We start from the raw sequence: 13,395 nt of genomic DNA, 5'->3' as shown, positions 1-13,395 counted from the left end.
GTTGTGCGTCAAGTAAAGGAGGAATTTGAGTAGATGTTATGAATATCTTGTCCCGCAGAAATTAATTTAAAAAAATTTTGTGTGTCGAGCACGCTTACCGGAAGTTAAGTGAAACTTCTTTAGGCGAACGATTCATCACTTGACCGTATGAATGCGGCAGGCAACGAATCTGCATGAATGGGAGCCTCGGAGATATGAGACATTCCGTTACCAAATCTAGTTTCGGCAAGTGCTGTGGCATCGGATGATATTTAAAACCAATTTGACTTCGATAAAGCCAGAATCACTTTGTTCTTGAGAGAGCGACGACAGCTGTTACCATTTGACTTATATCCTCATTTGGAGATGCTGTCTGAAGAAGAGCGTGATCTCGAGCTGCTACAATCTTATATCGTTCTTAAACCAAAGCCAATCACACACAGAACAGACTTAATCGAAATCATTATCCAGGAATGTACGTTTAAACTGTGCCTGGATGCTTCGGTGTTTCTTAAAATCCTGTTGCTCCTCCTGCTGTGTATTATGCTCGCTACGTGTTGAACGATTTGATGGAGTTCTTCTGGCAGTCGGTTTTAGCTTCTTCGCTTTTCGTTTACGACTGCCCTTCGAGGACCGTTCATCGTTTTCATTTGCAGTATCAACTTCCATGACTCCTCCTTGCAAATTCACTTGTAACATTTGTGGGGAGATGTAAGGCTGTGAAGATTTGGATGGATCTTCTCCGGCTTCTTTGTTCAACTCCATCGCATGCTGTAATTTCTTCCGCTGTCGAAATAGCTTCGATCTCTCCTTTGTACTCAACGGAGGTGGTTTCGGTGGTCGCACTGCACGTATACGCGTTCTATGCGTCTTACAACTCTTACTATTAGTCTTCCTCGAATTATAAATTTTTTTCCGTCGAAATTTTTGATTAAATGCGGTGGAGAATTACGAAAGAAAAAGCACAACGCGATCAGTAGGTGCATTATAGCCATAGTATCTTATGTGCCATTAAACCCTCATAACAGCAATCAGTAGTTGGAAATTAGGTACTGATTGGGTCATGCGTTGCTCGTGCCTGGTACAATAGTGGTGGGTGGGGGATGTTGTCCTCCCCACCACTATTTTCTGGTGATTTTTGTCAATCCTTTTGTCGATTTTTGTCAATGTACGAGCAAATGACTTTATGACGGACAATCCATAACAAAATAGCGTTCATTATACGATATCTAGTAAGCGCTGGTCATTGTGATCACGTTTACGAATTGAATTTTAATTCTAATAAGCGAAAATAGGAGGAATATTATCCACAAGCTATAACAGTAAAGATATAATGCACAGATTTACACTTTATTACCTTACCAATTAACAAAATTAAATGATACGTGAAAATCGGAAGAATATTTTCCACAGGTTAGCAAAAGGAAAAAAAAAAAAAAAAAAAAAGAAAGGGAGGTAACTATACCGGGTATTCTCAGGTGCGCATCCTAGCAATTACTAAGCCAATCTAACGCTGCTTAACTTCGGTGATCGCACGAGATCCGGGGAATTTATCCTAGTACGATAGATGGCTGTCAGAGTGCCTGTAATGCGTTTAATTTTGGCAACAGTCGCATTTTCGTTGTTTTTTTGTCGGTCCTCGAACGCAAGTTACTCCTGTCAGCGCGCCTGAAGAAGTTTCACTTCAAAAATTCTCTGTCTCTTATATATATATATAACCTTTATCTGTTATTAAATAGTAAATCTAGCGGGTTATTCCAATAAATTGAATTATTTGCAAATGCAATTCACGCCACGATGCTTCAGCATATTACATTCGTGGGTTTTTTTTCCCAATGGAAAACCCATGAACTCCACCCAACACCGATTAATTTGGCGCCGTTTGTTCGATTCCATGAACATCAATAGTTATTACTGATGCCCATTAGATCCTCTTCTGTTATCCTTAACCAACAAAAATTCAATTATTTAAATATAAGGTGTCCAGCTTTATGCGATTAATGCTTAGAACTGGGATTAAGGAGTAGATATATTGATTTGAGAGGTTTCCTAGAATAATGAATAATTATCAAAAATTAATTGTCGAAAATTAACACAAAATGGAACAAGGTTTTTCTTTGATTGGATATTTGTGTAGTAAGTTCTTGATAGGAGAGTGAAATTGAAATATTTTATTTAAAGCAGGGAGTGGTCTCAAATGATATTATATAAAATTACATAGTTTTTGTTGAAGCTTAGCTAACTGCAGCCAAACCACCTTAGCTGAACCAGTTTATATCGAATAACTTACATCCAAAACACATGAAAACTTGAGTATTCCATTCTTTGTCCGCGTCTTCATTAGTTTTATTATTATGCTGCGTTTGGCACAGTTCACAATTTATGCCAAGCAAAACTCTCCATCCACCAAATATTGCTTTTCTGTCCATTCAATAGGCCTAATCGCTATTTTATCCACTACCGCAGTGATAGATTCTTAACCTCTTCGTATACTTTTTAACACATTATGAGATGCCATTTTGTGTGTATGGGAGGATTGCATTTTATCCTTGGTGCTTGAGCAATGATTATGTCTGACTCTGGTGACTCATACAAGAATGTTGTGTCAGCCACCATGAAATTTCCATTAATTAGTATGCGTTTGCCAATTCTTAAAGTAATCTGAATCCGAATGTTGCTCTCTCCTTTTCCCAGAAACTTATCGTCCGGTGGGAAACTAGATCGCTAAGTGTACGATTACGTCTTAAGCAGTGGCAATAGTATTCTGGTGCCTGCTATCCTACACCATCAGTATTATTCAGGTGGCTGCTGCGAAAAGTTACGGATTAAGCTTCTACTTAGTCTAACGCAATTTCCAATAAGATCTCTCGTGCGCGCTCGCACACACACACAGACACAGTTTTAATTTAACTCCAAATGATATAATGTACCTAAGTAAAATGTGACTTGATTCTTTCTCTGATAAGTTTGGTACTTGCATACAAATACGCTGATTTAATGAACATGCTCCCTTTATAAAAACAATCAGTATTATAGGAGAATAAGGATAATTAATCTCTTATAGTAAACTCGAGGGTTCTGAACACATTGACTCCAGCCCTTATAATATTATGAACTACTAAATATTATAGTACAGAATTTTACGTGTTCCTTTATAGGTAAGATTTTGTTTACCAAGAAAAATTGTCATTTATAATGCAAATCATTGCTCCAGAAAAGGCAATTTTTTTTTTTTTATATATCGCATTAATCTCTAATATTGATACGAATAGCTCAATTATTTACACTGCTGAGCTACTAGATACTGCGATGATTGGTGGGTTCATTCACCCACCAGTGAATGAACATAATCTTCGAAATGGTCCTCTCGGTGGTGTGTTTATGCATTACAAATACTGTAAATAGCAAATAGCATTATGCTTCTTGTCTGAGAGTATGTCAAGCACTGTGATCTGATCCTTCACAGTATTTAAATTATTTTCAGATACTGATCACTGTCATTAATTCATGATGTCAAGGACATCTTAATTTTGAATCTATTAACTATTAATCCTACGTAAAATAAAAATAGCGAAAATGACGATCCAGAGGGAGGACGATCGTCCCAAAAGAGCTTGAATAAATTGGAACAAATGCATACAACATAAAAATATTTGTTGTGTGTGTGTGTGTATATATATATATATATATATATATAAAGAGTGGTTAAAAATTCGAGATAAATTCAAGCTAAATTCTAGCATAATTTTCAAATACTGTCAGTCACATACAAGTACACTTTGTATACCATCCATCCATCTATCTCTACTCCTGATCACAGTAATTAAAGGTTAGTTCATTAAATTGATTGACAGTAGTTATTAATTACTATTAGCTGAAAATTATTTTCTCTTACTAAACTTTAACTAAAGACAAATAATTTCCAATCAGTTGCACGGTATCATGTGGTCTCCAGTGTAGAGACCATTATGGCATAAAGTTAATTGCCCTTTAATTTTCCAATATTGTAATGAGCTCTTTGTTATCTAAGAAAGATTCTGAAGAGTAGCAACTCCATAGTCGTATTGATTATGCCGAAATGCTTTTTTGAAGTGAAACTTCTTTAGGCGCGCTCCAGGCAGTTTTCAGATCGGAGTAACTTGCGTTCGTGGATGGACAAAAAGCGCAACGAAAATGCGACAGTAGCCATAAGTAAACGCATTACAGGCGTTCTGAACAGCCAACTATCGCACTAGGATGAATGCACCGGTTCTCGTCCAATCACCGAAATTAGGCTCGGTTAGTAATTGGGAGGTGACCACCTCGGAATGCCCTGTGTAGTTGACTTTTTGCCTTCCTTTCTTTTTAATTGGTAAGTAATAAAGCGTAACTTTGTGTTTTATATCTTTACTTTCACAGCCTGTGGATAATATTCTTTCTATTTTCGCTTATTAGAATCGCCGTTAATAGAATTAAAATTTATTCGTAAACCTAATCACAATGACCGGCGCTTACTACATATCGCATAGTGAACGGTATTTCGCCGTGGAGTGTAAAGTGATTTGATCGTACAGTGAACCAATCGTAAAGTGATTTGAACGTACAGTGAACCAATCGTAAAACGGGGGTACTCTGTAGTGAGCGTTGTAAGGCGTATAGAGCACGTATACGTGCAATGAGTCCGTGGATTGACAAAAATCGCCAAGAAAATACTACACGGAATGATTCAACCCCCCTCCCACCACCACCACCATTGTACTACTCCGTATCAGGCACGAGCGACGCATGACCCAATCAATACTCCTACTGATTGGGTTATGCTTTTTCTTTCATCATTCTCCGCCGTATTTAATAAAAAATTTCGACGGAAAAGAATGTATAATTCAAACATGTCGAAGACTTATAGTGAACGTTGTAAGGCGTATACGGGCAATGCGACCACCAAAACCCTCTGTGGAGTACAAAGGAGAGATCTAAGTTATTTAAAAGAAATTACAGCGTGCGATGGAGTTGAACAAAGAAGCCGGAGAAGGTTCATCCACATCTTCAGAGCCTTGCATCTCTCCAGAAATGTTACAAGTGAATTTGGAAGGAGTAATGGAAGTTGATACTGCAAATGAAAACGATGAAAAGTCCTCGAAGCCCAGTCGTAAACGAAAAATGAAGAAGCCAAAAAACCGACTGCCAGAAGTACTGTACTCCGTCAAATCGTTCAACACGTGTCGGGCGTAATACACAGCAGGGGCAGCAACGGGATTTTAATAAACACCGAAGCATCCACGCACAGCTTAAACGTACATTCCTGGATAATGATTTCGGTTTAGTCTGTTCCATGTGTGATCGACTTTAGTTCAAGAACGAAGTGAAGATTGTAGCAGCTCGAGATCACCCTCTTCTTCAAACAGCTTTTCCAAATGAGGATGTAAGTCAAATGTCGGCCTGTAACAGCTGTCGTGGCTCTCTTCAGAACAAAGTGATTCTGGCTCTATCGAAGTCAAATGGTTTTAAATATTATCCCATGCCACAGAACTTGCCGAAACTAGATTTGGTAATGGAACATCTCATATCTTTGATATGTTGCTTGCAGTATTCATACGGTCAAAACGGGTTCCTCGGTCAAGTGATAAATGTTCACCTAAAGAATTTTCACTTAACTTCCGCTATGCGTGCTTTTTTTTGTATCTGATTCATCTTATTGCTTCCAGATGCAGAAAAAATTGCTTAAACCTTATGTACGTAGGCTAGTAACGCGAAACAATTTGTGTGTGTATAATGAAAGTTATTTCCAAAGGTTAATTCCAGAAAGGTGTATTCCCTTAGAAATACAATGCTATTGAACTAAAATAAAGATAGGGAGGGGTTGTTATATTAGTTTATTTATTTGGAAGTGGCACTTATCCTTTTTGTGAACGGTGAAGCTCCTTGGGGGCGAGTCGTGCGTTCGCTTCGCACTGCCAAAGGTGATGTTATCTTTTCCATATTTATTTATTTATTTTATTTTTTTGTTTACAATTTGAATTTAATTTGATTGTTGGTTGCCTTTGATATCAGTTAACAAAATTGCACCTTGCCAAATACCTAATAGTGCATATTTTTTCTGCATTTAATTTCGCAGGATAATTAGAATTTTTATTTCTATCAGTCTTGGAGATATAACCGCGTTTGTTTTAGTAGTACAGTTACAGTGCTATAATTTTTACAATTTCCTATTTACTAGTTTAGTTTCGAGAAGTTATTAATATGTCATAGAAAGTAGGAAGTTAATTCCCACTTTCTTTGACATATTCGAAAAAAAAAAAAAAAATCCCAACGGTCTTTATATAGAATTTTACAAAAAAGAGAAAATTCTGAGTCAACCTCAACCCAGCTCCCAAGTGAATGGGAGGAAAGTGAGAGACCAGTAAGTGCTAGAATCGTTGGTATAATGTATTGGTCTGACAACGAGTGAGTCATATGATTTATGTATTTATGTATTAATGTGTACCACCAAAGCCATGGCTTTGGTGGTACACATTATTGTGGCTGTAAAAAGGTGAGTAATTTCATGCTTGTTGTCTTCAAGAACCAGTGCAGTTCATTTCCTTGTAGTATTGTCTAGCGATTGTGCGTGGAGACTTTAATTTTCTGACAGAAAAATAAATTCTGGTATTAATATTCGGTGTTCGCAGCGTCCTTTGAATCCTGCTAAAAAGAATCGTTTCCATCAAATAGATAACTACATTTTTCAAGATGTCATCACTCCCTTTTTTTTACATTTATTTGTTAAATAAACATAATTGGTTTGTCTTTTAGGTCTAATGCCATACAAGCATGATTTGTTTTCCTAAGTCGAACTTTATTTGCAGTAACAAAATGTTTCACATTGAAACTGGTGTTCTAGTAACTCTGATTTCAACCTCATCGAAAACCGATTTTCGATACGGTTGGAATCATCCACATTACAGTAGTAATTCGAATCAAAGGGACTTTGAAGCCCAATAAGTCCTACTATTATAATAATCTTAAATTATAAGAGGAAACCTCATACCTTTTTAATAGGACTGTAATTCTCTCGACACTCAATCGCGAATGATTATAATGTGAACCTACCCCACGTGCATAGTCATAAACAAATCAAATTAAAATAGCTATTAATTAAAATCATCATAGCTTCAATTCTCATATCACACCAAGCGAATCAGAAAGAGTTATGGAAAGACGGCGGCCACCAACCCCCAAAAAAACCAACCAATATAGCATGCTACCATGAGAATTGAAAACCAATTGTCGCAAAAACGTCTAAAAACCAGGAAACAAATAAATATCCATTAATTCACACACAATTTAAACTTTAAAACTGTTTTATAACTTCTTAAAAAGTATGCAGTTTCCTCTTATAATTTAAGACATTACAGTAGTAGAAGGTGCAACACAGAAGCTTCTCAGGATAAAAAGAGCCATCTAAACACATGTTTAGGACCATGGATTTCTGTCTCTCATGAGATCAGCTCACTTTAATCGGAACTTTATAGTTAGCTGATCTCATGCGGAGGAAGTATGGTTTTCCCAGTGAGTTATTCGGTTTTTTTAGCCCGCTCAACATGCATATCGACCCTTGAATATACACGTACTTGTACAGAAAAAGCACGGTGGCGTAAATGTATGGTCTGAATAGTCTCTGATGAGACTAAGTAACACACACACACACATACATGCGCGATATCTTCAGTTTCAACCTATTCCTCCACCACGCGATCTCTATGTGTTGTGGCGGTCTCATGCATGAAAAGGAAATCTGGGCCACCGCTTCCCTAAAACGTCGCACATAAGATTCGAGGACGCTTACGATTGCACCGTAACTGTCCCTTTCTCAGATATTGGAGGGATGGCAGAGAGAAACCACTGCCTTCCTTGGGTAGCCCATATGAATTGAGCCTTCTTAACACAGCCCGGTTGGAGATGTCACCTGTGGCCGCAGCAACCTCAAACGACAGTTGATGTCAACACATCGTAAAGTTCCGTCTTGCTGTTAGAGCCGGATAGCGTTTTGTTCTGGTTGACGTAACTCTCCGGCGACATTGTCCAGCTCTTCTTGTAATGGTTCCTGTTTCCTGAAAATGCGTCATCTCCGCATGCGGCTGCCCGGCTTCAAGTTCCAACCGCCCGCCATCTCAAAAGATCACCTAAGCGAAGATAGCTTGCCATCCTGAGTACCGGAGATGTGGCTATTCCACTGAACAAGCCAAAAAACGGGAATGAAGCGATGTGGTCGCAATCCGTGTTTTTATAGGCATGAATAATATGCAAAACATGCGGCTCTGTAAGATGGTAGATCGATTTCTATTCGATACTCAGAATTTGCATCCCAAGGTGCCTGTTATATCAAATATTCGACTTCGGCGACACTGTTCACAATAAAATATTCATAAATATTCTGTTCTCTTAATTTTGTCCAGCAGTGTACTAGTATTTATTTTGTTATACAATAGAATAGTATATTATCTGCTTTATGTATTGATATTTTCTTCTCTTTTTGTATCTCATCTTGTAATTATGTTATTCTATATGCCACGATTAATATTACAACCCAGTAAATAGTTTGCGTTGATATCTAAATGCTAAACTGTCAGGCTTCATTGGCTAAAACATTATGTCCGCAACTGTGAGGCTATATAGAATAGAATAGAATCTTTAATTTCAGCATGATATACATACAATTAGTCCCGTCACGGCATGGTGGTGCCAGGGGTTTATATTACATGTTTACAAAAGGGATACACATGAGAAAAACATATATGTTACATAAATCCAGATTATTGGAAGGCAACAAGCACAGTTCTACAGTTTCAGTTCGACGAGGAGACGAGGATTCCCTTCATGATTTCCACCTTCGCCTCCATCAGTTCAAGTTTGGCTGTCCTTAGATCATTAGAACCCGAATCATTGAGATATAGAACTAGCTGTTTAATCCTTTCGGTTAGTCTGTTTGATAGATGCACCTCTTATCTGTTCAAATTTCCAGATTTGGGTAGCCTTGGGCCTAGCTCGTATATTTTAAAAGCCCTAAAAATAAGGCCGCGGGGACCCAAGACCACCTTGCCACTACACCTCAGTACCAGCCTTGCATGCTCATTACACGAAAACTATCTACCATTAAAACGGCAGAGAGTGTTTTTTTCATCATTAAAATAGTCAAGAAATACATTGCTGCATTCATGAAAGATTGAATTTAGTTGTGAAAATATTAAACACCTAAGCTTAAAAAAGCAATAACCCAAATAATTGAACTATTTTAAATACAATTTTTAATAATTGGAAGAGCTTGCTCAAACAACCTGCATGAAATCTTTCTCCATAAATATGTTAATCTTTAGGAGCTATTTAAATAAGTAACTGTATTATAATTGGCTGATCATTGCTAATAAGACTGGACTTTATAAATATTTTTCCTTTGTTTAGTATCCACTGGTATTTGAGGATAACTTCAGTTTCTGTGGTTTTCTACTTTTCTTGTCCCTTCAGGGTCGTTGCACGTAAGTAATTACTCTTTTTTTTTTAAACATCAGTTAGTATGAATCAGAGCTGTAATACTCAATATGTTCTACGTTGATAATAATATTAGTAAATTAATAAGAGGAGTTTACCTCAATATAGTACGTGGAACACTTCCGAATGATACCCTCCAGAAATTAAAACGGAAAAAACGAAAAAATCGACAACTTACCGGTACATTAAGTGTTCCACGTACGGAAGTGTTCCACGTACTATATTGAGGTAAACTCCTCTTATTAATTTAAACATCAGTATATCAAATGCACTCTTGGCAATATTAAGCATATGAGCTTGTATAAATATGAATATCACTGTTTCATATCATCGTTCCACGAAAGTTTAATTCTGTTAAATAACAGTTAAGCATTAAATAATTATTGACTTTAAATTATTATTATTATTATTAGCCTCTCTCTTTCCCTCCCCCTTCATCGTATTGCAACTTGCATAATATCTAATTATAAATAGGAGCGTTTTTCGCTTCCTCATATTTTTCTGAGGGAGAGGAACCTATATACATATCTGCCTTTGCTAGTTATGCCATTACAGAAATAAATCTAAGTCTGAGTGACCTCCATCTCTATCAGATTTCATTACCTGATCTCTAATGTTTGTGTGAAGGCCTTGTGAACAGATCTATATCTATTCCTGGTATGGCAGAAAAAATAAGTTGGTTATCTTTTAAAATATGGTGACAGCCACAATGCCGTGTGACCTTATTTCTCTCTCGTGTCGCCTGTTAATTAGGCATCACTGTCTGTCCTTAAGAAATAAAGTAAAAGATTTGACTAACTGAGGCTTATTGTCGCATTTTAAACAGAAATGTTTAGCATTCGATGAACGCGATTATGTTGTACTGGTCTGAGTTTTTCACCATCTGAGACCTTCTCAATGATACTGAAATTCAGGCAACGAAATCTGATAAAGAAAGATCATTTCAGAAGTTTCCTGTATTCAAGTTCATTAGGTAATACATCTATAGTGTAGCGGTTTTCTTGAGTGAATTCCCGTTGGGTGTGGTGCTAGCAACTATCTGTTACATGTATAAACGGGTGAGGGAGGGGGGTGGAACGTGTTCCCTCTGTCTTTGACTAGAGATCGTGAAATAGTGAAAGTGAATTTTAGACATACGGACGTTAGATGGTAATTAAGTCTCGTGTATTGTTGGGTAAAAACTTCAATTGAGCGTCATGAAGTCTTGAAGGAGCCCTTGGCATTCCTTCAATAATATGGAACGAACACCATTTCCATGCTTTATATGCAGTGAATAGTTGATACTTGCATCACGGCTAACAGGAATTCAATCCCACAATCCGTTATGCGCTGGTACTTCAATACAGGAATCTTCTGAAATTCCCCTCAAAGATTGCGGGCACTTTGGAGCATTTCTTACTTGGTTACAATAATTTAGAAAAAGCTACAATTTTTATGTGTCTGCAGGACGTCATACAAAAGTACAGCTTTAAAAACACAAATGAATGCAAACATTAGCTACACGTTTACTTCAGAATATTGCGCTTAATTCGGATCTGCGCTTAATAAACAATAGCTGGAAGGTGTCTAAGTGGGACATGCTGTAAAACAAAATATTTAAGATGAGGACAAACGTCGACTGTGATGATTAAAAACCCAACTGAACAGATAATTCAGTGGGCAAGAAAGCTATATTCGTATGTACATTATTCTAATTACTTGGGTATAGCAGAAATAAGTTTTCCTTGTTCCTGTAGCGTTGCTCTGTCTGGCGACCTCATGCTCCTGCAACTGGCATAATTTAACAATGAACCTTTTCTTGCATTTAAAATATTCAGTGATATTGGGAACTCATAAGACCATGTTTGAAATGACTATGAAAGAAGCGTGAAAAATTGTGGTTACCTCGATGTAGGCCTAATTTTATTACTTTGGTCACGAATTTTACATATTTTAGTTTTCCATGCAAGCTTGCTTTTATATGAGATGTTCTTTGATAGGTCGACCAGCACTATATTGTAGTATTGAAGGATGGCAACGTGCGTGTTTTGGGAAAACAAATTATGAGGAAGGAAGTTTAATGAAAAACAGACTTTTTTTTTTTTTTTTTTTTTTTTTAAAGAGTAATGCAGAAGTATGAATCATTGCAGGAAATACCCAGTGTACAACGTTTATATACATGATTACAATTCTAATGACTATCAGTTTTCTTAATTATATAGTTTAATTGCAACGAGTGACCTTAAAGCTACGAGACTGGTTGTAATAAACATGCCTTCGTTAGTGTGCACATTATTTTCTTTATAGAATTTCCGTTGTGAAACGTATAACACGTGAACCAAGATGTTGTCACTATTGGAAACATTTCTTAAATTTTCTTTTTGAATGCTTTTAGAACATCAGTCTGTGTAACTTTTAGTCATCTGTGATGAAAAATGTTTTTTCTTCACCCAGGAGCGGATTAAGGTCGGTTGAGGCCCCGGGCGCAGAAGAAAATATTGGGTCCCTTAAAAAAAAGAGAGAGACAGGGAAAATAAAAATACATGTTAACCATTTTTTTAAATAAATAAAAAATATTATGTACTATTAATATTTTATTTCCAATAAAATTTGAATATAATATATGTATAATATAATTAATAATAGCATAATAATAATCACAAAGTTTTGAACTAATAGTTAAACTAATATATTCAACTAATTTGTTGGGGTTTTGCGTGTGCCCTTCAGAAGTCGGGGCCCAGGGCGCGCGCCCGGTGCGCCCGCCGTTAAATCCGCCTCTGTCTTCAGCTGAGTTTCTGAATTTAGTAAAGAGAAAGACGCAGAGAGTCAAATTTGGTGAGGAAGCCGGATAATCAAACTGTGTGATCACTTTTTTCTTTTGTTTTTGCGTTTGAAAGTGTCTTACACAAGTTACTTTGTGATTTAGCACATTGTCATGGTGAGAAATTTATTTAATTGGCCAAAACGAATTTTCTTTTACTTCCAACAATTCTCTTAATTCTAAAACATAATTGTTATAGAAAGTCCAAATAAATATAAATTGATAAATAACTGTTTGAACGTTAGGAGAACCATTCTAAATGGTTCTCCTAACGTAATTCCATTGTTTTCACTATTCTTGTTGACTGGGCGTTTACTTGGATCCCCCTTCCGTTTTTTTTTTTTTTTTTTTTTCCCCTTTCGGGATATGTAAAAGTTGCCATATTTTGCTCATAGCGTGAGAGGTTTCCAATTGGTGGGTTTTCATAGAGCCATGAGAGATCCTGCACAGGGACATGAGCTGCTTTTTTTTATAAATTGCGAAAAAATAAAAATAAACACTAGTATTATTACGCATTGACCATGCTGGGCTTGTAATTAGTACATAGGTTAGTACCAAAAAAAAAAAAAAAAAAAACCGGCGATAAAAGTTCCCTTCGTCGAAACGGAATTCCAGAGTCATTGTTTTATCTCCTGTAAACTCAGGTTTGTCTCCCAGAAAACGGGGAACCGACCAAACAATGCACGCTAATACAGGAGAAAACATTTTGATTTCGTATGGACTTAGTTGCTTTTGGCACGCGCACACACACAGTGTACTGTTTTGCCAATTAGGTGTAAGAGTGGATTATTTTTGCATGTCATGATGCTTACAGACACCGAAAAAACAATACACATTTTGATATTTAGGATATTTAAAAGATTGTGAACTTGTATCTTTTGATACTATTCCACATGCAAGACTGTTGTACAAAGACTGCTGAAGCAGTGTGGTATTAGGGGCAAGTTACTGCTGTGGATAAAGGGATAGTTGAAAGAGAGAAGACAGAGAGCAGTTATCAATGAGCACTGCTCTTCTTGGACTAATGTTAATAATGGAAACCTCGTGGTTCGGTTCTGGACCCATTTTTGTTTTCAATATTTATTAAAGATATTGATGAAGGCATAATG

General features: G+C 36.7%; 1 protein-coding gene across 1 annotated transcript in view; it reads left to right on the top strand.

Moving 5' to 3' along the window:
- Positions 1 to 13,395, top strand: part of LOC150085454 (uncharacterized) — an 860,907-nt gene that overhangs the window by 610,609 nt on the left and 236,903 nt on the right. The window contains exon 5 of the mRNA XM_090374571.1: positions 9,397 to 9,470. Within this exon, the coding sequence (XP_090230697.1) occupies positions 9,397 to 9,470 (74 nt within the window). The remainder of the gene's footprint in view (positions 1 to 9,396; positions 9,471 to 13,395) is intronic.

The sequence above is a fragment of the Mastigoproctus giganteus genome, chromosome 5 (assembly GCF_048544385.1).
Source record: "Mastigoproctus giganteus isolate SK-2022 chromosome 5, ASM4854438v1, whole genome shotgun sequence".
Taxonomy (NCBI): domain Eukaryota; kingdom Metazoa; phylum Arthropoda; class Arachnida; order Uropygi; family Thelyphonidae; genus Mastigoproctus; species Mastigoproctus giganteus.
This window is presented reverse-complemented; position numbering and strand designations above follow the sequence as displayed.